The sequence below is a fragment of the Vidua macroura genome, chromosome 19, assembly GCF_024509145.1.
Source record: "Vidua macroura isolate BioBank_ID:100142 chromosome 19, ASM2450914v1, whole genome shotgun sequence".
In the NCBI taxonomy this organism is placed as follows: Eukaryota; Metazoa; Chordata; class Aves; order Passeriformes; family Viduidae; genus Vidua; species Vidua macroura.
The window spans coordinates 11,260,632-11,286,150 of record NC_071589.1 but is presented as its reverse complement, the minus strand read 5'-3'; the positions used below and the strand labels follow the sequence as shown (position 1 = coordinate 11,286,150).

The window sequence follows — 25,519 nt, the reverse complement described above, 5'->3', positions numbered from 1 at the left end:
AATGCTGAAGCAGAGGAGGGTTGCAGGGTCTTTCCTAACCCATCTGGGCATGAATATTTCACATCATTAGGAAAGCACATGGATAGAAGGTCCTGGCTGCAGATTCCCTGCGTCCCCTTGCTGCCATCACTGCGTCTGCAGAGATCTGGGCACGTGCCAGACCTGAATTTGTGGAAGAACTTTTTTCCTGAGCAGTAACCAAGCACTGAACAGGCTGCCTGTGGGAACCCAAGACATCCCTCTGGCTGCCCTGGCTGGCTCCAGACCCTGGCAGGGGGCTCAGGGACCTTGGCACGAAGTCAAAAACACCTGTGGCTTTGATTTTAGCCCGTGGAAAAAGCTGCCAACTCTGTGTGAGGAATTACAAACCACAAGGGTTTGAGCAGTGTGGTGGTTGAACTAACACAGGGTGAAAAAGTAGAATTTTGGGGTTTTTAGAATGGGGTTCAAGGGGACAAGGTGGAGGGATTTGGGCGTGTCCTGACCTTCTTCTCCTTCTCCTTGCCCTCCATGTCTCGCTGTGCTGGTGACACTTTTCTGTTGGTTTAAGGCACAGACACACTGTCCAACATCAATGACAGATATTGGCACGTTATTGTAACCACAGCACACGGAGTTTTTGGTATAAAATGTGAACACCGCCCTGAGGGCAGACAGAATGCCATGGCTGAGCTGCTGGACAGAGCTCAGCAGGGCAGAGAGAGAATGTTCTAGATCAGGGAAAATAAACAACCTTGTGAAGCTGACCCTGCGCATTCAGACTCCTCCTTTGGCTGCTCGGGCTGGGAAAAGAGGACTTTTACAATCTTGGGGTCACCTTGACACCCGGACCCCGAGAGCTGCCCAGAGAGGGTGCGGAGTGTCCCTCACTGGAGATACTCCAGACCCACCTCGACACATTTCTGTGCCGTGTGCTCTGGGTTGTCCCTTTTTGAGCAGAGACATCGCCCCTCCGTGTCCCTTCCACCCTGACCCTTCCTGAGCCTCTCTGATATTTGCACCTGTCCAGTCTGGAAATGGTTGAAAATCCAAAATATTTGAATTCATGCCACTTTGGCTATGTCATGGCAAGCGTTGTCATGCTCAGGGACAAAAGTAACCGTGCCTTCCCTTGTAGGTTGTCCTGGAGCTTGCTGTACACCGTGTACGTCTCCATCACAGCCGGCCTGCTGACCTGGGTCACCCTGAGTGAAGTTTTTAATCACAGGATCTTTTTGGAAGTGTATTTTTTTTATTTCTTTTACGGCATGGCATCTGTAAGTTTACATGTGTATCTTTCTATGATGCACCTTTCATTTTTTTTTTTTCCTAATTAAGATATCTGAAAGACTGCAGAGTTTTTTAGGGCTGGAATTATAGAATTATGGAATTATGAGAAATTAACAAAAATACCCTACTGTGATTTATTGTTATTTTTTACAGGCTAGATTTTAGGTTATTTTTTGTATATTTTTTTACCACTCCCATTATATTTTAGGAGATTCTGACTCAAAATCAGAGTAAAGAGAGGTGCTAAAATGAGGCTGGGAGTGATTTGTCTCTCCTTATAAACCTGCCCTAAATCTCAGAACTGTCTCCTAGACAAAGCCTTGTGCATCTGGAGGGAGCAACTGCAACCCAGCTGGGTCTCCAATTTTGCTCCTGTTTTCACGTTGTTTTATTTTTAATTGCAGCAGAAATGCATCCTGCTAACTACTGGTTTTCTCTGCTGCAGATTCACTTCACTTTCCTGCTCAGCTCGTTGCTAAAGCAGCCAAACATTTCCAGCTTTGTGGGATTTCTCCTTCACATCCTCTTTGGGGCACTGGGCTTTTTGACGTTGTTTGAAAAACTGCCACGGGCTTTGGAATGGATTTTAAACCTCTTCAGTCCTTTTGCCTTCACAGCTGGCCTTGCAACGGTATGTCCGTAATAAAACCAGTGCATCACAAAAGATCAGCCCCCAAAATTCTGCCAGAGAGCAGCAAAATCCACAATTTGCATCACCAGAACAACCCAGTCACCCCACTCGGCTCCAAAGAATCTTTAAAAAATCTAAAAAATTTGTGCTAAATCATGGCAGAGATGGTTGGACGCTCAACTGCATCACAAATTTTACTGCAACAGATTTAAATCTCTGTAAAATGAGCAGTGGGATGCGGCTGGTGGGTACCAGGGGCTGCAGGAACTGAGGGCTGGAAGTGCTGTCTTTGCAAACAGCACTCTGTAACTTCTGCATGGTCTGAAATTCAGCTTACTGAGGCATTTCTGGTGCTTGTGGTCAGAATAAACCCTGTGCCTCCTTGGAAACAGCGTCGTGGTCACGAGTGAATTGGTTTTCAGTGAAAATGGCTGTGATGACACAGCAGTAGCTCGCACAAAGTATTTCTGTCTGAAGGAAATGTTGCATCTGAATTTTGCTCTTTTTTTTTCTTTTTTTTTTTCCCTCCTCTAGATGGTAAAACTAGAAAAACATGGACCAGCATTTACCCCAGAGTTGTACCCTTTTTATAACCTGTACCTCATCCTGAGCCTCGACAGTGTCTTGTATTTCCTGCTGGCCATCTACTTCGATAAGGTTTTGCCTGGTGAGTGAAAATGTGAGGGGAAAAAAGCAAACTGCATTGCTTTTTCTTCTATAATTCCCTGCTTTGCAGAGAGAAAGTTACCAAAGGGGTGGTGGGAGGAGAGCAAACTGCAGCCCTGCAGTGGGATCCTGCTCTGACAGCCCTGACCACTGGGGTTGGGAGGTTGTTGTAGGATTTTTTTTGATGTTTTGGAACCAAAGAGGTTGTAAATGGCTGTGATTATTCCCCACCTGCATTTACAGGTATGGACAATTTAAATGGCAGAGTTTATCAATTCTTTCACTCTGCTGCAAGTTCACGTTCTGCACTACTGGGGGAGCGGTGGCTGGGCTGGGCATTTATTGGAGTTGACAGACGGAGGTTTTGGGGTTGACATTTCACCTTCTCTGCCTCTGATTCAGGCAAGTACGGGGTCCCACATCCTCCTGCCTTCTTCCTGAGACCCTCCTACTGGCTCAGGGGCAGCAGTGGGTACGTGGGGGTGAGAGCTGGCATCAGCCACGACCCCGTTCTCGGCGGTGACACCGAGCCGATGCCACCGGGCTTCGATGGCAAGGAAGCCATCAGGTAAGGAGCTCCTTTTGGTGAGAAAATTCCAGCTCTGCGTGGGTCGTTTGGCTCTGGAGAGCACAGCCACGCTGCACTGGTGAGTGTGAGGCTGGCAGATGGCACTGCGGATGAGATTAATGCAAATGTGTGAAAGGCAGGGGTTGTTCAGTGTTTCCTCCTGCTCCAGAGCTGGATTTGAACATTTATTGGATGTGGGGCATCCTCCAACTCCCTCTCCTGCATTTCCCTCTCAGCAGTTCTCCTTCCCCTGCATCTTCAAGCACAGAGTGTGCTGCAGAAAATGCTGCACTCTGCATCCTTGCAGGGCTGGGTGGGCTCGTGGCTGGTGCTGCCTTCTGGTTGTTACCAGAAAGCCAACAGAGATCTGCCATTATAACAGCTAGGTCATCACTCCTAATTAAATATCCACATTTATATCCTCCTCCTTCACTCACTAAAAGTTCCTCGAGTTTGGCATTGAAACCTTTTAAACAGCTTTTAGAAAAGCACAGGTCCCAATCCTGCTTTAAAGGCACCAGACATGAATTACATCAAGTGATTCCTTCTGCAGGACCAGTTGGAGGAGGAGGTTGGGAAATACTCCCCCAAAAGTTTACAAAGTTTAATTTGAGGCAGGGGAAACAGCCCCAAATTGTGATTCAATAAGTAAATATCTTGCTTACTTTTCTTTAGACTGAACAATATTAAAAAAATATACAAGAAGAACAACAAGAGCACCGAAGCTTTAAAGGGTAAGGAGAGGCTTTGTCATTTTTTTATTCGTTTTTCACTAGATAAGAACCCAAAATGTTTGGAAATGTACTGGCTGTACTGAATTCTGCCTCTGGGCCTGTTAAATTATATTGTGCAATGGTTATTTCTGCTGGGGTAAATTACTGGCAAATTTCTACCAGGCCATTATCTCCCTGTTCCCTCCAGGAAAATCACTGTTTATTATTTTTTACAACAGCAGAAATCTCCTTAAAAGCTCTGTTTTTGCAGTTATGAACCACTCTAGAAATCCCCTCTCAAACTTCCCTTTCAAAATGTAGACTATTTTGGGCAAACTTGGGATTTTATGGCCAAATCTGCTGTCCCTGCCTGAGCCGTGTTCTCCAAGCACTTGCCAATGCAAATATTTGACACAGCCATAGTAAAGTCATGGGGTATTTGTTAAATGCCTTTGTTTAACAAGAACTCCAAGTGAAAATATCAAAAATTAAAAATACAAAAATATTAAAAATATCAGTATGGCCTCAAAGGTCTATGTTGAGTGGAAAAAACCAAACAAACACAACCTGAACAACCCACAGAAAGACAAAGTATTTTTTTAAAAAGAGAATGAGGGGACAAAGTCTGGCTACTTTGAAATAAGTCTTGAAGTCTCACATCTTGGAAAAGCTCTGGGCTCTTCTCTTCCTGAGGGCTCTTTTTGAGCCACACTAAAATAAAATGTTATGAACCTCACAGAAAACTGAAGTCAAAATCCTTTAAATATTGAAGATAATGCATTTATTCCCTCAATTTGATCAAGACATAATTCCTTACTAAGCTTAGGCCTAAGTCCTGAAGAACCAACCTGTGCTTTTCAATCTGGTTTTGCGTCTCAGCTTCTGAAGAAATGTCACTTCTGTCACCTGTGGCAATGGCTACAGGTCCAAGTCCACTTCTCACACACTTCCCTCCTACTGTTGTCCTGTTTTTATTCCAGGTTTGTCCTTGAATATATATGAAGGCCAGATCACTGCCCTGCTGGGTCACAGTGGATCTGGGAAAACTGCTCTGTTAAATGTGCTCAGTGGATTTTCCAAGCCTTCAGCAGGTGAGATGATGGGCCTGGATGCTGAAGAGGAGGAGCTGTTGTTTTTTTCAAGTGTAAGGGGGAAATATGCAAAAAATTTCCAAGTTTTCCCTCAGTCATTTGTGCTGGGTCGTTGTCAGTGCAGATTTCTCCTTCAGCATGAGCTCCAGGGATAGTGGATCCCTCATGTGTGCACCATGGTCATTTCTCCATCTGGATGACCTGGTGCTTTCCATGAGCTGCACACCTTTAGGAAATACGGTTTTATTTGTAAGGGAGGGTTTTGCTGCTTTGAAATGTTTTTGAAAGGTATTAAATCTTTGGGCTATCCAGTTATTTTGCTTTTTTTGTTCTTTTGAATTTTTAATTTAACACTTGGGAAACATCCATGGTGCTGGAATTAATGTCAAGTGGTTCATTCACCCCTCTGTGCAGGTTCTGCAATGATCTACAACTACAATGCTTCTGAAATGTGGAATATGGAAGGAATGCAGGAAAGGGTTGGGATTTGCCCCCAGATTAATTTGCATTTTGGAGCTTTAACAGTGAAGGAAAACCTGAGAATTTTTGCTCACATCAAGGGGATTCAGTGGAAAGAAGTAGATGAAGAGGTTGGTATGTCCTTCTCAGCCACTGACTTCTCTTTTATGGCATCTTGGGCACTTTGTGCTTTATTGATAAAAGATGATCACCTGCGTCTTGTTCTGTGGAAATGAGAACAAACCTGATTTAGTGGCAAAGTGGTTTTCCAATTCTTTCTTATCCTCATGTCATGAGTTAAAACTCAGACTTGTCTTATTTATCTCCAAGCAAAGCCACTATGGGTAGGTAAGTTTGAAATCTTGAAGTTGTAATGTTTGTAGCCATTTAGGAATTCAGACCAGTGCTTTGGAAATGTGACTCTTGTCTTCTTGTGTTCCCAAGGTGCAGAAAGTTCTCGTCATGATGGACCTCACCGACGTTCAGAACGTTTGTGCTGAAGCCCTGAGTGGGGGACAAAAACGAAAATTGTCTCTTGGAATTGCAATTTTAGGGAATCCCCAGGTAGGGGCTGGTTGTGTTTATGCGCGCACAGCATGTGTTGTTTTGGGACATAGCTTTGCATTTTGACTTGGCACAGAGACTTTGCTGTGCTTTTCCCCTGCCATTCCAGGCTAAAAACTCACTTACTGGAAGGATTGGGGAATCTGGTTCCATCAGAGCCACACTTTTAATTAGAAGGGTGGTAATAGTGCAACAGGAGAAGGAGCAATAAAAACGAGCCATACTTGAGGGTGCATTCTCTTCTCTGAGCAGGACCGTCAAAAGCATGAAAACAAGAGATGCAAGTGTGGGGCTGAGCTACGTGAACACAGCTGGTGTTGTAGTTGAGACAGTCACAATACAAAGCAGCGCACTCCACTTTCAGAAGGCTTCAAACCTGTTTTTATTCCAGCATGCATGCTTTTTATACATTCTTACACAACTCATGAGTTTACATTTATTGGTCATGAGAGACAAACAAAATGCTCATTGGAACAGACAGCTGCAGGTTTCTCTTATTTATCCTTCTTTCTTTCTTGGTTTCTGTGTCAACGACCTTGATAGGAAATTCTTCCAGGGGTAAACGTGGATCCGCTTATCAAACTCCTCTCTGGCTCGCAGAAGTGGCTGTAAAACCTCTCCCACAGGCTGGGGCGTGGGGAGCTCTGACCTCGTTGTCCTTTGCAGGTGCTGCTCCTGGACGAGCCCACGGCGGGGCTGGATCCCTGCTCCAGGCACCACGTCTGGAGCCTGCTGCGGGAGCGCCGCGCCGGGCGCGTGACGCTCGTCGCCACCCAGTCTATGGAGGAGGCGGACGCTCAGGCTGGTGAGCCCAGACTGGCACCTTGGGGGTGCACACCAGGGGTTCCCAGGGCACAGCCCACGTGTGGGTCCCGCTGTGGCACGGCTGGTGCTCGCTGGACATGTTTTGTCTGACAGTGACCACCCAAGCCGAGCTGGGCAAAGGTTAAAACTGGGCTGATGCGTCCCTCCAAGGCTTTGCTCATGCTCCTCTCCAGGATAAAGCAGTCTTCTTCTGGATAAAGCACTTCCACTTTATCTGGGTTTGTCTCTGTGTCAGTAAAACTTGGTTTATTTTCCTGGATTTCACTTGCCGCTATTCCCATTTCCATATTATTCTTGTGCTGCGTGGGAAATTCTCCACAAGCCCACAAGAATGCAGAACTGAAAGAATTAACCATGATGTTAAGGAGAAAGGCATTGGTTTAAAAATGAAAAAAAAAAAAAGAAGACCTTCAGGGCTGGCCTGGCTTTAGTCCTCTCAATTTATTATTAAAAAGTCTGCTGAGTTCAGAAGGAGCAGAGTGAGGTCAGTCTGCTGCACTCTTGTAAATCCCCCTAAATCCTTTGCATTCCCTCCTCCTTAGATCGGAAAGCTTTCCTCTCCTGTGGGAGATTACAGAGTGTTGGCTCATCTCTCTACTTGAAGAGAAAGTGGGGAATTGGCTATCACTTAAGGTAAAACCTTTTGTTTTGGTCATCACTCTTCTTGTGAAAAGCTTCTCATTCTCATATTTTCTTGTAGAATCTGTGTTTTTGTAGAGTTTATCTAGACAGTAATAGAAATACTGACAATTCATTTTAGAAGACCTTTGAGGCTGCCAAAATTTCCCTGCTTTGGACAGCAAGCTGCCTTTCTTTGGAACCCAACCCTGAAAGCTCTGAGCACGCAGCTAAAATGACTTTGCAGCTGAAAGGGGACCAGAGTGAGGTGATCCGTGGTGCCAGAGTGACGTACGATGGCTTTGATGCAAAGTTCTTTTCCTTAGGAGTTTGATTCCCGAGTTCTTGGTTTAGCAGCATTGTCCAGGATCATAATTCTTAACCTCAACCATTTTGTGCATGCATGGCAGAAACAGGGGCACTGCAGAGGGCTGTAAGAATTCCCACTGAAGTTCTGCCCAGTTTTGGAGGTTTCCCTATGGAAGACTCATCACCGGCTCCGTACATGAGGCACAAATGTTTTATTTCTTATTTAACATAATAGCAATGTTTTTTTTAACAGGATGCACATAAATGACCTGTGTGACCCAGAGCTTGTGTCATCCATGGTCAGACAGTACGTCCCTGATGCTGTGCTCAAGGGGCAGAAGAGGGATGAGCTGTGTTTTAGGCTGCCTCTGGAAAACACTGACAGCTTCCCAGGTAAGAAACCGGTCCCCGTGCCTGGGTTTTAAAGGGAAACCCACTGGTGGGAAAAGCAGAAATCAAAGTTACTGTGAAGGGAATAATTATATTCCTTGGTCCATAATGTGTGGTATTAGGAAGCTGCACAAATATCAGCTTTACAGAAAGCCTCAGTGCACATACTAATATTAATAATGAAGATGAAAAAAAGAAAATCCACCAACTAATCTACAAACTAAAATCCACTGACCCTCTTCTGTTTTCAGAAACCACTAGAATTTTCCACTAGCTGCCTCTAAAGAACACAATAAATTTGTGATGACTTTCAGGTCACGGGGATTAATGACGTGAATGCTGGAACACCCAGCGTTAATTGGCTGAGTTTGTTCATTAACGCTGGCTGAGTTTGTGCTCAGCACTGGCCGTGGTGCCTGGGCTGAGTCTGGCTGTTTCTCCCGTGCAGATCTGTTCAGCCACCTCGAGAGCAGGCTCTTGCAGGGCGTTGTTAATTACGAGGTGACCAGGACAACCCTGGAGGATGTTTTCCTGAAGCTGCAGGGTGAGGAAGCCATCGATCCTGAAGGTAAAGCCTTGACTCCCTTTTGCAAGCGTGGCATCCTCAAAGTTCCATCTAAACGTGTGTTTCAACTGAGTATCTAATAAATTTCTGCTAAATGTGAATACTGATAGGCCTAGAGTGGCAGTTGTATCCCACTTGCCTTCAGTGAGGAATATCATCTTGGAGAAGCCCAAATTATTCTGTCTTGGCTTCCCAAAGGGTTTCAAGCATGAGAATTAAGGCTTGTGTTGAAAGGGTATTTATTTGTCTTTGAAGAGTTGTCCAGCCCAGACCAGGAGGTGGGAAGGGATAAAGTTTGCAGAAGGCACTTCCCAAGGCCAGTGAAGGTCTTGGATGAGCCAGTCTGAATTCACCAATATAAATTATATTCTGGATGAATGATGGCCCTTCTTCTCTGCCCTTCTAACTCTTCTCTCTCTAAAAAAAAAAAAAAAAAAAAAAAAAAGAAAGATAATTAAAAAAAAAAAATCAAAGTGTCCCTCAGTTCAGAGCAGAAGATCCTTGATGATGGTTTGGGATTAGAAGGCATCCTTGGAAGGCTCTTTGTGGGTAATGGCATTTCATGGTGAACACACAGGAGAGGGAGACTTCGAGGAGAGGGACCAGAACCTCCCGTGGTTCTCCAAGCAGGGGATCCTGGCCATGAGTGGGATGATGCTCTGGAGGCAGCAGGTGTGTGCTGTGCTGAGAATGCGCCTGCTCAGACTGAAGCATGAAGGAAAATTCTTCAGGGGCATGTAAGTACAGAAGCTCCTACCTGCCCTGCAGCCCTGGAGCAGCTCAGGGAAGGTTTAAATACTGCTGGAGATGTTTGGAAGCAGAGAATTAGGTGGGAAATGTTTCAAAGCTGCAAAAATAGAGTCTGGACTTAGCAGGAGAACTCTGGCTTGCTTAAGTTCTAAATTTCCCCATAAATCACACAATTACTTACTGGTGGATTTCCCCTGGCCTCACTTGTGGTCTGTTTTCCCATCTAGATTGCTGTTATTTGGAATATTTATCCTTCCACCACTGATGGTTTTAATGATGTTTCATATGTGGCACAACTCCAGCAGATGGGAAATCACATCTAGCCCGTATTTTCTTCCCACAAAAGAGAAAATTCAAAATAGGTCTACAAACCTCCTCATCTTCAATGACACAGGTGAGGAACAACATGTGATGCTGACTCGCTTTCTGCATCAATGTGAATTTTATTATACTTGACAGAGCAACCTTGAAAATGGCACAAATATATAAAGGAATTGTGCATTGAGAGGTGTTTTCTTTTGAGCAAAAGCAAATGCAGTTCTAGTGATGATATAGATGATATGTAAAAGAGTAATGAACCAGGCAAGTTTAAAAAAAAAAAAAGCAGTAAATAAACTAAGTTTGAAACATATATTTTGTTTAACCAGTTTAAATAAATAGAAAAGATATAGGAAGTATGTGTTTGCTTAGAATCTCAATATTTGGGGTTTTAACATAATTCTACTTTGCAAGTAGGAACTTGTTTATATGAAACTGTTTCTATTTAAAGAAAAAAATCCCTTTAATTACTCTAATTTCTGTCCTTGACTTGATTTCAGGATCAGAAATCGAGGATTTCATTGCTGCTTTGAAGACTCAAAACATAACCCCAGAAATAACACCGAAGAAAAACATCACAAGCCTTCCAGATTATAATGGAGCTATAAAAATATCCCTGGAAGGCAAGGTGAGGGATATTTTTTTTTTTCCTTCTTTCATCCTGAAGATCAACAGGACTTCCTGAGAAGTATTTAAATGAGAGAAATAAACACACCAGAAAAGGGAGAATGTTTTTTTTGGCATAACAAAGAGTTTCAGTAGTGCTGTTCACACCTGTCAGGGACATGAAGGCCTTTTGTTTCGACATTTGCCTGCATTAGGAATTGTGTGGCCAGCAGGAGCAGGGAGGTCATTCTCCCCCTGTACTCGGTGCTGGTGAGGCCACACCTCGAGGGCTGTGTCCAGCTCTGGCCCCTCAGTTTGGGAAGGACATTGAGACGCTGAGTGTGTCCAGACGAGGCAACGAGGCTGGAGAGGGGCTGGGAACACAAACCCTGTGAGGAATGTTTGAAGGAACTGGGGTTGTTTAGCCTGGAGAAGAGGAGGCTCAGAGGTGACCTCATTGCTCTCCACAACTCCCTGAAGGGAGGTGCAGACAGGTGGGGTTGGTCTCTTCCACCAGGCAGCACTGACAGAACAAGAGGTCACAGCCTCGAGCTGCATCAGGGGAGGTACAGGTTGGATATTAGGAAAAAAACAAATCACCAAAAGGATAATAAAGTACTGGAATTGCCTTCCCAGGGAGGTGGTGGAATCACCATCTCTGGATGTGTTTAAGAAAAGACTGGACATGGCACTTAGTGCTATAGTCTGGTTGAGGTGTGAGGGCACAGGTTGGACTTGGTGATCTTGGAGGTCTTCTTCCAACCTCATTATTCTGTGACATCTTCAGAGCCGCCAGTTCACGGTCATGTGCAGCCCAGAACCCGTCAACTGCTTCCCTGTGCTCGTGAACATCCTCAGCAACACCTTCCTGAGGCTCTTCAATTCCACCGCGCGCTTCCGCGTCTGGAGCGAGCTCTTCTACACGGTGAGGGCCCTGCCCTGCTGGGCCAGAATCAGCTGGGACAGCTGAAGGGATGAGGACTGCACAGCTTGGGGGGCTGGGGGAGCAGGTTCCAAGGGCTGAGGGCAGTGGTCCCACTGCTGGTGGTTCCTGGGGGTGTTTAATGATGATTTTCTCCTGCGGCGTCCAAGGGTTCTGTGGGGTTTTGGTACCGTAAGAAATTTGTGCTGTTTGGAGGGAATTGGGATTGTTCTTGGAGAAGTTTCAGGGTGGTCTAATTGTGCCCTTCCAGTCCCTGATGGAAAGATGGAGAGAGACTGTTTACAAGGGCCTGGAGTGACAGGCCAAAGGGGAATGCCTTCCCACTGAGCCAGACTGGTTTAGATTGGATGTTAGGAGGAAATTGTTCCCTGGGAGGGTGGGCAGGCCCTGGCACAGCTGCCCAGGGAAGCTGTGGCTGCCCCTGAATCCCTGGAAGTGTCCAGGGCCAGGTTGGATGGGGCTTGGAGCCACCTGGAATAGTGGAAGGTGTCCTTGTCCATGGCAGGGGTGGAATGAGATGATCTAAAAGGTCCTTTCCAGCCAGGCCATGCTGATGAGCATGGTGGGAATGCAACAGTGATCTTTGCAAACCCCACCTTTCCTCAGCAATAAAAAGTTGGTCTCCATCCTCAACAATTTACAATAATCCAAATTATTTCTGCAAATTCTAGGACACTAAATGTCATTATTATGTTCTTTTTGCCTTGTTTTCTGTTCTTAAACACCACTGACTTACCATTTGTGCTCTTGCTCACCGGTGTGTTCAACCATCTCATGAGCATCGAGCCAGCCAGATTTTCCCTGCGCAGCATCACTCATGGATGGCTGAATTTCTCCCCACAGGGAGAAAACCCAGATGTGAAGAACTACATTTTTTTCGGTTTATTCACCTACCTGCTGGTTTTGGCTGCTGGTTTGCCTCCTCTCTTTGCAATGAGCAGCGTGGAGGATTACAAGGTAAAGAACCTAAGGAGTGAATGCAATGCAAAATTGTCTGGAGAGTGCCAGTGGGGAGGCACAGGGTGCCCAGAGAAGCTGTGGCTGCCCCTGGATCCCTGGAAGTGCCCAAGGCCAGGCTGGACAGGGCTTGGAACAGCCTGGGATAGTGGAAGGTGTCCCTGCCCATGGCAGAGATGATCTTTAAGGTCCCTTCCAACCCAAATCATTCCATGATTCTGTGGTTTCTAGGTAGGATGATAGAGGAAAATCAGTCAGATTAGCACCCAAGTGCACTTCTCTGCATCCCAGGGAACCAGCTGGGGCTCACAATAATGTGGATGTTAATAAAGCTTTTGAGATCTGAATAATTTAATTCTTCTTCCTCTTAGGAATGACGTGGTTTTAAAAAGTGGTTGAATTAAGAATTGGAAAGGAGAGGGAGGGAGGAGCAAGGGAATAGAGAAGGAGCAGGAATGATGTTTTAGACTCTCCCTTTTCTCATTTTTGTCATTTTTGCAGCTCCAGGCTCGTTCCCAGCTGCGGCTTGCAGGGCTCTTCCCCTCGGCCTACTGGTGTGGGCAGGCTCTGGTGGACATCCCCTTCTTCTGGAGCCTGATATGCCTCATGTTCGGGCTCCTGGTGCTCTTCACCCGCATCTGCCCCTTGGACACCCGCGCTGTGCTGACCCTGGTGAGCTCTGGGCAAGATGGGTGAATGGGAATAACTCCCTTCCCTCATGGCACAACAGGATTTGGCTTCAGGGAAGGTACAAGTTGGATATTAGGGAAAAAAATTCACCAAAAGGATACTAAAGTACTGGAATTGTCTTCCCAGGGAGGTGGTGGAGTCACCATCTCTGGATGTGTTTAAAAAAAGACTGGACATGGCACTTGGTGCTATAGTCTGGTTGAGGTGTGAGGGCACAGGTTGGACTTGATGATCTTGGAGGTCTCTTCCAACCTCATTATTCTGTGATTCTGTGATTCTGTGATTCTGTGATTCTGTGATTTGCAATGGGCTTCTCTGGGCAGGTTGTCATATATCCACAGGCACCTCCTTGTCACTGATGTCTCTCTCTCTCCCCAGCTCATTTGCATCTTTGGTTATGGAATATCTCTTGTCCTCTTCGTTTATTTAATGGCCTTCAAATTTCGCATGGGGCGAAGCAATCGTTTCATTTGGTCTTTAACCTTCATTTTGGTAAGTGAGGAGCACCTTCACTCTGAAATATTTGATTTACACACCTTGCCACTTGGGGTTTTATTTCAAATTTGCATCAATAAATTTCAATTTATATCAATATTCAGCAGAACAACCTGAATCACCGACAAATATCCTGGTGTTTTAGCACCAATACATCAATATTGGAAATAGTTTTTCTGCTTTATTCCAGGTGAATTATGCTGCTTTTATGAACAGTGACCATCATGAAGTACTTTACTACATCTGTATGCTGATTCCTGTGTTTCCACCTGTGGGCTGGATCATGTTCTCTGGACTAGTAAGCAAAACACATCCTACTAAACTCAATAATTATCTAATGGTGCAAACTGGCAAAGCAAGAGGCACTTCCCAAATTCCCAGTCAAAAGGAGAGTGTGGGAAAAGAAAACAGAAGAGAAGTTCCAGGCTGTTAAGTGAGAGAAGAGGCCAAGATTTGACCTGTTAATATTTGGTTTGATGTTTGGGATGTTTTTGGTTTGTTTAGTCACTGAGAGCTGCTACAGTGGCTGTATTTTGGCAGCAAGGGTGGCATGGGAGGGGAAAGTGGTGGAGTGGGAAAACCAGGCAGGAGGAAGAGAGCTGGGAGAAGGCCAAAGACTTGGGAAGAGAGAAGCAGTGATCAAAAAGGTCAACTTAACCTGACTGATTTGAGGCCTCTGAATTTCTGTAGCCAAGGAAGCCACAATCCATCGAGGCAATAAGAACCAAAAACAAAAGACAAATCAAAGCTCCTTTATCCCATCCTGAAGAAAAGATAAACATCCTTACCTGCCACACTCGCTCTGACCCTGCCCTGAGACACACGGTGCTGAGGAGTTTTCTAATTGACTGATCTCCTTTTCTTCCAGAATTTCCTCGTGTACCATGATTACACCATTTTTGAGACATGGAATTACGTCTACCTGCCTGTCTTTGCAGTAAGGAGGGACTTGGAGATGGTTGCTTGGGCAGGGATGACTGTCACTGATGCAGTGGGCTTGCACTGGGCTTGTAAACTCTCCCCATAAAAAAAGGATGGGTTTTGTAGTCAAAATTTCCCATTAAGTGTTGGCAAGGGAAGCAAATTCCAAGAAATCCTGGGCTTGTGCCTGATGTGGCCCTTGGATGCTGCAAAAATGGGGCAGGGGTTTAAGTGGAGCTCACGTCGAAGGCAGAGATATTATTAATAAGCTGATCATGCCAGTGCTGCTTCTACAAAAGGATGAGAGGATCTCCCATCCCACGGGATGTCTGTTGGGGTGCAGGTGGATTATCTGGGCTAGAGCTTCTGTGAGAAATCAAGGCTTTTGCAAATAATCTGCATATCAGAGAGGAATGTCTGCAAAGCATCAGTTTAGCTCCTTGCCCCTGCAGACCTTTTCAACAGCTGAAATTAATGAGATAGGTTACTGCATCCCTTTATCATTAAAATTAACGGGGTGTGTTGTTACCTCGTCTCCACACAAACCTGATGTGTGTCTGGTTTTCAGCCGTACATCCACTGTGTGATTTTCGCTTTCCTCCTGCGCTGTTTGGAGATGAGATATGGAGAAGCAGTCCCAGGATTTGATCCCATCTTCAGGTGTGTCCCAGGGATTCCTGGTGAGCCACAGCTATCCCAGGGTGGGCTCGGAGCTGCACGGCCTCCTGACATCAGGAGGGAAAAACGTGTTATGTGAAAAATGTTTGTCAGCATGTGGGTAAAACTAGTATTTTTAATTTTATTCTATGTTCTTGAGAGGCTAAAAATTGTGATTTCAGCTTTTTTTTTTTAAGGTTCATAGCTAAGATTTCAGGACATTTCTCTACAGGGGGTATATAATAGTTCCAAATTGAAATAGAAAAAATTTAGCTCTTTTTCAAAGGTGTCAGTGATTTATTAGAGAAATATGGATATTGATCTAGTACCGATATCCAACTGTGACGGACAAAAACTCTCTAACAGTTTAAAGTTAGAAAGTGTATGTTTATTGCGGTGCCGGGCAGCGTGCAGGATAGCTTCCAAATACACACTGCACCTTTCAAATGATTACAGAGTCCTTTTATCCACACAAGGATTGAATACCCAAAATACAAATACATATTCATAATTTAGTACATCCCATTCCTCGCTTCCTATGCTAATCATTCCAAAAGCTATTAAGCATGTGTAGTTGGTTCCTTGAAATGGGTCGGTGGTCCCTTTCATGGGGAGGGGTCCCAAAATGAGGAAGTAAATGAAGTCTTCCTCATTCTGACCTTTCTACCTTTTCAATGCAAATATGAGAAATGAACCTTGGTAGAACTCCCATTCCCTGTCTTCAATCGGTTTCAGAACAGAGGAGGCCCACAACTGTCTTATGTTCCTAAAAGCTGTTTGTCAGTTTCTATATTCCTCATTATAAACCCAGCTAACTAACATTGTATTGACAAGCAATCAATTCTTAGTTAACTACTAACTTCATCAAGGCCTACTCATTTATTTTAATCAACTCTAGTAAGGCTTATCTCTAACTAAAATCTTAGCTCCTCTAAAATCCTTAAATTCCTTAAAGTTTATGTTTCATCAGTATTGCTCCAAATAGGATGGAGACTTTCCCTAAATCTTCATCAGGTTGAGGTTGTCTAAGTGCTCCCTGCTTAACTGTCACCAACAACAAGGGACCTGAGTCACATGGGAGAAGATTTATAAGAAGTATTTAATTACCAAACATTACCAAGTGTGGGGCTTAAATGCCCAAATTGGTTTGCAAACCTGCTGTGTGTATTTTAATTCTCCTTGACCAGATGATTGGCATGGCTGGAGCAGGGAACCAGTCAATAATTAAAGATGAAGGAAAAGCTAAAGCTGGCCTTTATTTTCTCAGCCGTGCCAGTGAATTTTAGCTTTTCCTCCCCAGGAATGAATACTTGAGCAAAGACCACCGGGGGAACAGCTCAGTGATCCTTGTGTGTCCCTTCCAACTCCAAGCCTCTGAGCTCCCCGAGGGCAAATAAATTTTGGGTTTCATTGGCGCTGCCAACAAAATAAATTTAAGGGATCACACTTTGCACTGCAATAAATTTAAAACGTGGCAGCACTAAAAGTGTGACCCTCAGTTAACACATTTTACTGCCCCAGAGGTTTGGGGCTTATCAAAAACACTTATCTGGCAAAATATGAGCCTGGAAGGTGCCATTTCACAGGTTTTTCTAATGTTTGTATCACCAGCTTCAACCTCAGCTGGCAAAAAAAGTATTAAATTAAAAAAAAAAATAGGGGATTTGATGCTTTGAGGCAATTTTATTTATTTCCTTCCTGCCACTGTGGTGGGTAGTTCAGGCCCCAGTCTGTGCACTGGGAGATAAATTTGAGAACTATTATACTTATTTCTAGATATAAACATGCATTTATGTCCTCTCTAATTATACTGGGAAAAAAACTTATAAATGCAAACCTTTTTTTGGAAGTGATTCTGAGTGAAAGCATCTCTCCTCCTCTGTGGGAAAAGGATTTGTAGAAAATTTAGAAAATTTTACAGAAGGCTCACATAGGCTCATATCTGTGTTTAAACTTTGAGATAAGAAATATTGACTTTGAAATGTTATAGAATAGGATAGATGTTGTTGAGAAAGAAACTGAAGTGGAAATGTGTTTTAAAAGATGGTTTTGCAAACAAGACTAGAGACTTTAGAGAAATAGAATTATGAAAGATGCATTGTAGTAGGATTCACGAGGGGTAATTTTAGATGATTAGACATGATGTTAAGACATTTATAATACAGTGTGGTCAAAGTTGATAGGTTAAGAAATGCTTATAGTGTATTGTAATTAGGAAATAGTTGGCTTCTGATTGTGATGTTGTGAATTATAACATCTGTATTGTCTCACCCTTCTCATGAGACTGAAAATGGAATAAAAGTTTTTTAAAAGGCCTCTCAGTTACCCCATCTCTGGGTCAGAAAAGGGCTTAGTCTGACACTCCTGCACTTGTAGGATCCAGCAGAGGAGAGAGGACCCCCGGCAGAACAAGGAGCAGGCTGGAGAGGAGCCCCCCGAGGTGCAGGCGGAGCGGGACAGGGTGCGGAGCGCGCTGGCCTCGCTGCAGCAGGAGGAGGTGAAGCCAAACCCAGCCCTCTGCACTGCTTTGCTTTCCATTCTCCATCTGTCCCCGCAGGCCCCCAGACGGGTAATAATTAGCATTGACTCCATGATTGCAGAAGGCTGATCAATTGCTTTATTATATCATCCTATACTATATTATACTAATTAACAAACTCACTAACCCTTCCAGCCAGTCCAATACAGCTTTGACCGAATTGGTCAATCCATCCAAACACCATCCAGTGTCCACTTAAGAAATCACCCTTTGGTAAACAAATCTCCACAACACGTTCCACATGTGCACAACAGCAGGTGCAACAAGTGGAGATAAGAATTTTTTCTTATTCTTTCTCTGATCTTCTCACAGCCTTCCCTGGGAAAATGCCTGGGACAGTCTGTGCCAGAGAGCTGCTGCCACATCCATCGTTTTCATTCTCTCATCTGCCTCTGCTTTCTTAGCTCATGCACTCAGATCTTCTGATGTGATCTCACCATCCAGCCCACGGTCACCCTGGCACCACAAGGACTTTAGCTGGCCCCATTATTTTTATTCCCATCCTGCATATTTTCCTGTTTTGGGTTTTTTTTTTTTCCCTCTGTTTCATGGCTTTTTAATGTAGAAATTTTCTCTTTTTCAAATTCTGCTTAATGGTAAGAACAGATCAGCTGTCTCATGGGGTGGGAGGAGAATTTTTATTTCCCTCTCTGTCTCTTCACAGGACTTGGTTGTTGTCAACTGTTTGCGCAAGGAATACGAAGTCAGGACTGACACTTCCATCTTTAAGAAGAAGAGGAAACTTGCTGTCAAAAATCTCTCTTTTGGTGTTAAAAAAGGTTCAAGTACTTTTCTGCACTCCCCATAATATAACTGACTAAAATCTAAAGGGAAGGCCTCATTTGGAGGCAGTATTTTTGTTAGAATTTTCTTGTGGGCATTGAGACCTGACATGCATGAGACTCCTGCATGCAAAGTTTTTATTTATGGGGATAAAACAACCCTTTCTCCTACTGTACTTTTAAATATTACATAGAATACAGGGGAGAAGTCATATTACCAAAACATATTATTAACAGTTGTTGTATATTTTTTCCAGGAGAAGTCTTAGGTCTGTTAGGACCCAACGGAGCTGGGAAAAGCACAACTCTGAACATGATTTCTGGAGGTGTAGCAGTGACTGCTGGGGAGGTAGGTGGCTTCTTGGAGCAGCTGCAGAGATGACCTTGATGCCTTTGAAAATTAAGGATGTGATAAGGCAAGCCAGCAAAATCTTCCTACAATCAGGGGATTTATGGATGTTTATGTAAAATTTATGTGTCCTGGATATTTACAGAGCTGAGAAAGTGTTGATTTATGCCAAGCATAAGTTCTAGCGTTCATCAAAGTCAGTGTTACAGATTTAAGAGTTTGAGCAACAGGAAATCTTCAGCTGGCATTGGAAACCCATTGTGAAATGTCTAAAGCCCTGTAAGAATTGTTGACATCTAAAAAAACCCAAAAATAACACTCTCCATAAACAGCCTTGCAAAACCAGGAAATTGAAAACGCATGTGAGCAGCGTTGGGCCAGTAACAATCCATCATTAATTACATGCAGAATGATTAATGGCATGTGCTGGGGGAGGGGAAATGCCATTGCTCTTACAGATTTGGGACTGAAGGTTGGAAATAGGAAAGTATTACTAGGAAAAGACTGGCTGGTGTCGGTAATATGACCCAAAATGAAAAGGCAGATGGAGCAGGATCACCCTGCTCATGGAGCCACACAGTGACCACTCACAAGTGGCTACTGACCACACAACTGCTTGCCTTGGCCAGCTGGATGGGGCTTGGGGCAACCTGGGCTGGTGGAAGATGTCCCTGCCCGTTGTAGGGGTGGGAGGGGATGAGCTCTAAGGTACCTCCCAGCCAAAGCACCCTGTGACTGTGTGACCCCACAACTGCAGAGCTGTGTCTGTGCAGGTGCTGCTCAGGGGCCGGGATGAAGCCCCCCCGTGCCCGGGGGCCCTGGGCTGGTGCCCACAGCAGGACCCGCTCTGGCCACACCTGACGGTGCTGCAGCACCTGGAGGCCTTCACTGCCATCAGGGGAATGAGGGAAGAAGATGCTGCTCTTGCCATCAGCTGGTAGGAAGCCAAAATATCTCATCTGTTGGTTCTCCCTCCCTCCAGAGGTAGGGAGCCTTCCAGCCTATCACTGTCGCCACTAGAAATGAAGGGATGGGACTATTTTCAAGCTAAGAACAATTTATTGGTCAGATAAAGATCAGTCTCAGAGGCTGTGAGATTTTACAGGAGCAAGCAGTTGGCCATAGCTCAAGAGCAGTCACAAGTTCTTCGTTACAAGGCAATATAGAACTTTTCTAACCCAATAGACAGTTGCCACAGGGTTTATTTTGCTTTTCTAACCTACCACCCTTACTTACTTCCGCTGCACTGCAGATACATTTGTCCAATGGCTTCTGTCTCACTTGCACACATCTGCTTGTGTTGCAACTTCTAAACTCCTAGCTACTCTGTTCAACCACACCCTTACATTATAAACCCTTCACCTTCTTACTAATAAAGTTTCTCACTTACTTAAGGCAAATTCTCATCTACAACTATAGAAATACAAGTTTATGATTTTTCTGCTTAATATCTGTGTATTGTATTTTTACATCAATCTAACTTTCTTCTAAGGCTGTAGATCAAATCCTTCAGTGTCTGTGGAAGTTTCTGTTTTTCTGATTCCTACACCAGCCCGATCACTCTGTGATTTTATAGGGTGGGGAACTGGCTCGTGTGGTTAAGAGACAACAACTTCAATGCCTCTCACCTTAGAGAGGTGGCTTCTCCTGATGAGCTCTGCTATTTTATACTGTTCTCAGTCCCTTGCCTATGAAGACTGTAGCCCAAGTTTACCTGGGAAAATTCAGAAAAAAAAAAATCAAACTTGTCTCAGTTCATGGCTAGTTCCATGAGTAACTCACTTCTCCCATTAGCTACACTTCCTGCCTTGAATTTCTGCAAAAATTCCTCCATTTAACATCCAAGTTAGGAGCAGAATCCCCAAGTAACCCAAGGTGATGGATATCAACCCAAACATGCCAGTGTCTGGTTCCTCAGCCCCCCCTGACCGCAGAGGTTGCACACCAAGATGGTCATTTGGGGCTTTTCCCTTTCCATTGCCCACAGCATAGGAAGGACCTTGGATCTCCTGAAGCATTTCAAGACCCCAGCAAGAAGTTTATCTGCTGGAGAAGCCAGAAAGGTACATGTTGGATTTGTCCTCCCTACTTAACCAAACCCTTCTCGCTCCTTCTTGGACGTGGTGCAGAGGAAACCTTCAGCTGAGTGGTTTCCTAGCATCATTCATTTTCATCGATACTTTTTGAATCCATCCTGACAGGATTCCCTCCCTCCTCCTCACCCTCTTTTCCCATTCCTCTGCACTGTGTGTTTAATAAGTGCTAACCACAAATTGGATTTACCATCACCTCTTCACGCCCCACCACCTACATCTGCCAGTAAATGGGATGGAAAACCACTTTCACATCTTGGGCAGGCTCAGGAGGTCTGGGGAAATCTTATTTTGAGAGATTAAAACGTTAACTGAGAACACCTGAAGTGGGATTTTTTTTTTTTTTAATCCCTGTTCCTTTTGTACTTTGCAATCAAGAGCTTCAGCTTTGAAAAATTCACAGATATTAAGGTGCACCAGTTTTGCAGGTAAATAAAGGAGCCCTGACCTGATGTTGTTCCCATTCCAGCTGTCATTCGCTCTGAGCATCCTGGGAGGCCCAGCAGTGATGCTTTGGGATGAGCCCTCCGTGAGCGTGGACCCCAAAGGACAGCGCCGCATGTGGTGAGCAGCCCTGGCCTGGCAGAAATGGGAATGTGGGACGGGTTTAACAGGATGGGCCTCACCCTCCCCATTGCAGGAACTCTTGGGCAGGCAGAGGTGACAGTGTAGATCTGTCTTTTCCCTTTTTCCTAATGCCCAGGGGATGGGGAGAGCTTGCTGAGCTCCTCACTCAGCTGGCAGCAAGCCCTGTAACATAATGGTCATTAATACACCCAAAAAATGTCCCCATAAAGGTCATTAATACACCCCAAAAAATGACCCCATAAAGGTCATTAATATACCCCAAAAAATGTCCCCATAAAGGTCATTAATACACCCCAAAGAATGACCCCATAAAGGTCATTAATACACCCAAAAAATGACCCCATAAAGGTCATTAATACACCCCAAAGAATGACCCCATAAAGGTCATTAATACACCCAAAAAAATCTCAGTAGGCACCAGCTGAATCCATGCATTTGGTACAAAAGACACAAATTCCTGTTTTCTTCAGAGCAAGAGAAAAAATTGTAGGAAGTCTTCCCTTTAATCATTCAGGGCTGGTGTTTGCTTTAGCTTTTTATTACCAGTGCAAAATTTGGAGGGATGCTGACATGACAAATTACAGCACAGCAGTGGCATCCAGGTCATCTTTAAACAAGAAAACTGAAATCTTTTAAATAGTTCTCTGCTTTTTAATAACTTCAAAAAGTTGTTTCTAGGGAGGGAGACATAGACCAGTGTTGGAGTCCTGGATGCTGAGAATTTTAAACTTTCTGTGCTGAAGGGCACAGACCCACAAGAAAATACTATATTTGACCTGAGGCCATGGAGAAGGCTTCCAAAATTGATTGATAGCAGTGGGATTATGGGTGTGTGGTTTGATTAGAAGTGTGTGATATCACAGGGTGGAAAACTTGGAGTTTAAGGTTTTAGAATATAGTAATAAATATAGAGCAAGATGGAGGTTTTAGGGTGAAGGCTGCTCCTTCTTCTTCACCTTCTTCTTCCTCCTTCTCCATGGGTTTGGGTGGTGCTTTGTAGTTGGACAGAAAAGTCCACTTTGCAGACTTCGAGTGATCAGTTATTGGGTTAAAAGTGAAAATAATTTAGGTGTCATTTCTTAATTGGACAGTTTGGCCTTAAAAGACCTTGTATAGAAAGATAGTTAGCCACTTTGTAGCTTGTTAGTAGAACAAGCTGTAGAACTTGTAATATAGATAAGAAATAATAAACATCCAGGCCTGAACACAAAATACCGTCTCTAGTGCTTCAATCCCGACCTTGGCGGAGGTAGAAAAAGAAACTGGGAACTGGCAGACCAGGAGATTTTCTGCGGCTGTTCCCAGGAAGTGACTGTGATCCCTCTGTTCCCAGGAAGATGATTGAGGCCTCCATGAAGAGCAAGGAGAGGGCAGCCATCCTCTGCACACAGTCCCTGGAGGAGGCGGCGGCGATGTGTGACCGCGTGGCCATCCTGGTGTCCGGCCGGCTCCGGTGGGCACCGCGAGCTGGGGGCTTAGTCTGGGGGTTGGGGTTAGTTTGGGGTTAGTTGCGGTTAGTTTGGGGTTAGTTTGGGTTAGTTTGGGGGTAGTTTGGGTTAGTTGGGGTTATTTGGGGTTAGTTGGGGTTAGTTTGGGGTTAGTTGCAGTTAGTTTGGGGTTAGTTTGGGGTTAGTTGCAGTTAGTTTGGGGTTAGTTTGGGTTAGTTGGGGTTAGTTGTGGTTAGTTGGGGTTAATTTGGGGTTAGCTTGGGTTAGTTGGGGTTAGTTGTGGTTAGTTGGGGTTAGTTTGGGGTTAGTTTGGGTTAGTTTGGGGTTAGTTTGGGTTAGTTGGGGTTAGTTTGGGGTTAGTTTGGGTTAGTTTGGGTTAGTTTGGGTTAGTTTGGGTTAGTTTTGGATTAGTTTGGGGTTAGTTTGGGGTTAGTTTGTTTTTTTCCAATTCTTAATCTAATGGCAAATACTGGTTTGGATGCTCCCACGTGTGTAACAATCAGTTTTGTGAGGTAGCACGGTATGAAGAGCTGATGAATAAGAGGCCGTACAGCTACTCCTCAGCTCCCCTCAAGCCATTGATTTATTTGCTGGTTATGGTGGTTTCAGCAATGTTTTCCCCGCTCTGCAGGTACATCGGTTCCCTTGAAGATCTCAAAAGTAAGTTTGGCACAAGTTACCACCTAGAACTCAAAATGACAGACGCGGGGCAAAGCGATGCTCTCCACACCGAAATCCTGAAACTCTTCCCCCACGCAGCTCGGCAGGAAAGGTCAGTGTCCATGGGCTGCCCACAGCCTGGATTTGGCTTGGGATGCTCTCTTCCTCCTACTGACCTTGCTCAGTGATTTACCTGGAGCACAGTTATCCTACAAACCCTCCCCAAACTGCAATGCTGACTCACAAATGAAAAAATCTTCTTTTTTATTACTTTTTCAGGACTTCTTCCATGCTCACCTACAAGATTCCAGCGGCAGATGCACTACCTCTGTCCAGGTCTTTCTCGCAGCTAGAAGCAGGTAAAAGGAAGCCATCAGTTAAATAAGGAAATCACTTTCAAATGGTTTATGTGGATTTGGTTTTTAAGGATGCTTTGTCCATCCCTCCGCAGCTAAACGGAATTTCAAGCTTGAGGAATACAGCTTGTCACTGAACACTTTGCACCAGGTAGGCTGATGCAGGAGCTCCAGGCTGGGAACTGCCTGTGAAAAAGGAAGAAATAACCTGTGACCAGCACAAATACAGCCAGTCCATGGCAATGATGGGGTGCTCTCCACCGTGTCCTGTTGCAGGTGTTTGTAGACCTCACCAGGGATGCAGAGGAACACGACCTGGAGGTGGCATCCAACGGGGCTGTGGAGCAGAGACCCCTTCACCCCTGAGTCTTGGAGCCACAGTGGGAAATATTCCATGTATTTCATCAGTGTCACTGGGAGCTGGGATCAGCTGCAGCCCCAGCACTCAGTGACCCACGTCACAGCACGCACAACCCTGCAGGTGTTCTGCCTCACAGAGAAAAAAAAGAGTTATTATTTTAATAAATAAAGCCTTTAACCTTTGACACATGGATGGCTGACGCTCGCCTGTGCCCAGACTGTCTCATGGAGATTTGAATTCCTGAGCCCGAGGCTGTGAGGGAGACTGTGGCTGGGAAAGGGGGCTCAGTCCTGGGGAGAACCAGGAGCAAACCCCAGGAAGGCTCTGACACCTCGCTCACCCACAGCAGGAGGACACCAGGTCTCTGCCTTGTCAGCCCTGAGAATCACCCTCTGGCTGGTGGGATGTGGCCAGCAGAGCTGCTGATTCCTGGGAGAGAGGGGCACATTTTGGCTGTATTTTGAGCCAAAAAGCTGCTCTTGCTGTGAGTTCCAGCTCAGGCCAACGTGGCCCATCTCATCCCCTCCACTGGGGCCAGGGACAGAGGAAAGGACTCAGCAGTGGCTGGATAAATGTAGTGAAAACTGGCAGCTCTGATATTGTCATCTATAAAACACAGTTATTAATTAGAGTCAAAATAAAGTGTGCTTTGACCCAAAATAGTGCTGAAGAGGGACAGCAGGCTGAGCCTTGCTTTGGGAAGAGAGGGGGGCTCCTCACCAGCACCCACCCCTCTGTGGGTCCCTGGGGGGGAATGAGGCAACTGATGGGGAGCTGGGGGCAAGCACCAGCACCCTGACCCTGTCTGAGCAGATCAGCCTCTCCTCTTGGATTACCTGCCTGCCAGGGCTAGAGTTAAAAAAGTAAATTTTAAAAAAATTAAACTAAATAAAACAGGAACTTCCTTCATTCAGGTGTTTCCCCCTGTGCCCTGTTCCTCTGTCCCCCAGCACCCTCTGGCGAAGGCTGGGGACCCACTGGAGGCCAGGGGCAGTGCCATCCCATGGGATGGACACAGCAGCACGACCCTCACCATGCCCTGAGCTGCCCTGGTTGCTGTGGATGATGCTGGGGGTGTGGGCAGGGGTGGTGCTGGGCTGGGACGCAGGCAGGGAGAATTCTGCAGGTGCTTTAGGCAGGCAGGGATGCGTGTCTGGGCACTGCAGGCAGGGATGTGGGCAAGCAGGTACCAGCAGGTGGCTGCCGTGGCTCACGGATGGGCTGCTCCTGCCAGGAGAAGTGCCCAGAGCAGCCACCCACACCCCAGAGTTCTGCTTTCCACATGGATCTCCCGACATCAGGGCTCTGCCAAGGAGGTGGGCAGGGAAGAGACTGAGA

At 45.2% G+C, this 25,519-nt stretch overlaps 1 protein-coding gene across 1 annotated transcript in view; it reads left to right on the top strand.

Annotated features, from left to right (window-relative positions):
- LOC128816764 (ATP-binding cassette sub-family A member 9-like) overlaps positions 1-24,369 on the top strand; it is a 30,814-nt gene extending 6,445 nt beyond the window's left edge. The window contains exons 7-39 of the mRNA XM_053994671.1: positions 1,118-1,256; positions 1,715-1,900; positions 2,435-2,567; positions 2,969-3,134; positions 3,810-3,868; positions 4,828-4,938; positions 5,353-5,528; positions 5,842-5,961; positions 6,628-6,766; positions 7,329-7,419; positions 7,967-8,106; positions 8,552-8,671; positions 9,246-9,405; positions 9,646-9,812; positions 10,237-10,364; positions 11,130-11,267; positions 12,129-12,242; positions 12,744-12,914; positions 13,311-13,424; positions 13,618-13,725; positions 14,296-14,364; positions 14,917-15,008; positions 17,382-17,502; positions 18,209-18,323; positions 18,584-18,675; positions 19,449-19,612; positions 20,663-20,738; positions 21,238-21,332; positions 22,690-22,809; positions 23,436-23,576; positions 23,744-23,823; positions 23,916-23,971; positions 24,097-24,369. Coding sequence (XP_053850646.1) covers positions 1,118-1,256; positions 1,715-1,900; positions 2,435-2,567; positions 2,969-3,134; positions 3,810-3,868; positions 4,828-4,938; positions 5,353-5,528; positions 5,842-5,961; positions 6,628-6,766; positions 7,329-7,419; positions 7,967-8,106; positions 8,552-8,671; positions 9,246-9,405; positions 9,646-9,812; positions 10,237-10,364; positions 11,130-11,267; positions 12,129-12,242; positions 12,744-12,914; positions 13,311-13,424; positions 13,618-13,725; positions 14,296-14,364; positions 14,917-15,008; positions 17,382-17,502; positions 18,209-18,323; positions 18,584-18,675; positions 19,449-19,612; positions 20,663-20,738; positions 21,238-21,332; positions 22,690-22,809; positions 23,436-23,576; positions 23,744-23,823; positions 23,916-23,971; positions 24,097-24,186 — 3,991 coding nt within the window. The 3' untranslated portion in view covers positions 24,187-24,369. The remainder of the gene's footprint in view (positions 1-1,117; positions 1,257-1,714; positions 1,901-2,434; positions 2,568-2,968; positions 3,135-3,809; positions 3,869-4,827; positions 4,939-5,352; positions 5,529-5,841; positions 5,962-6,627; positions 6,767-7,328; positions 7,420-7,966; positions 8,107-8,551; positions 8,672-9,245; positions 9,406-9,645; positions 9,813-10,236; positions 10,365-11,129; positions 11,268-12,128; positions 12,243-12,743; positions 12,915-13,310; positions 13,425-13,617; positions 13,726-14,295; positions 14,365-14,916; positions 15,009-17,381; positions 17,503-18,208; positions 18,324-18,583; positions 18,676-19,448; positions 19,613-20,662; positions 20,739-21,237; positions 21,333-22,689; positions 22,810-23,435; positions 23,577-23,743; positions 23,824-23,915; positions 23,972-24,096) is intronic.
- The last annotated feature ends 1,150 nt before the right edge of the window (positions 24,370-25,519 follow it).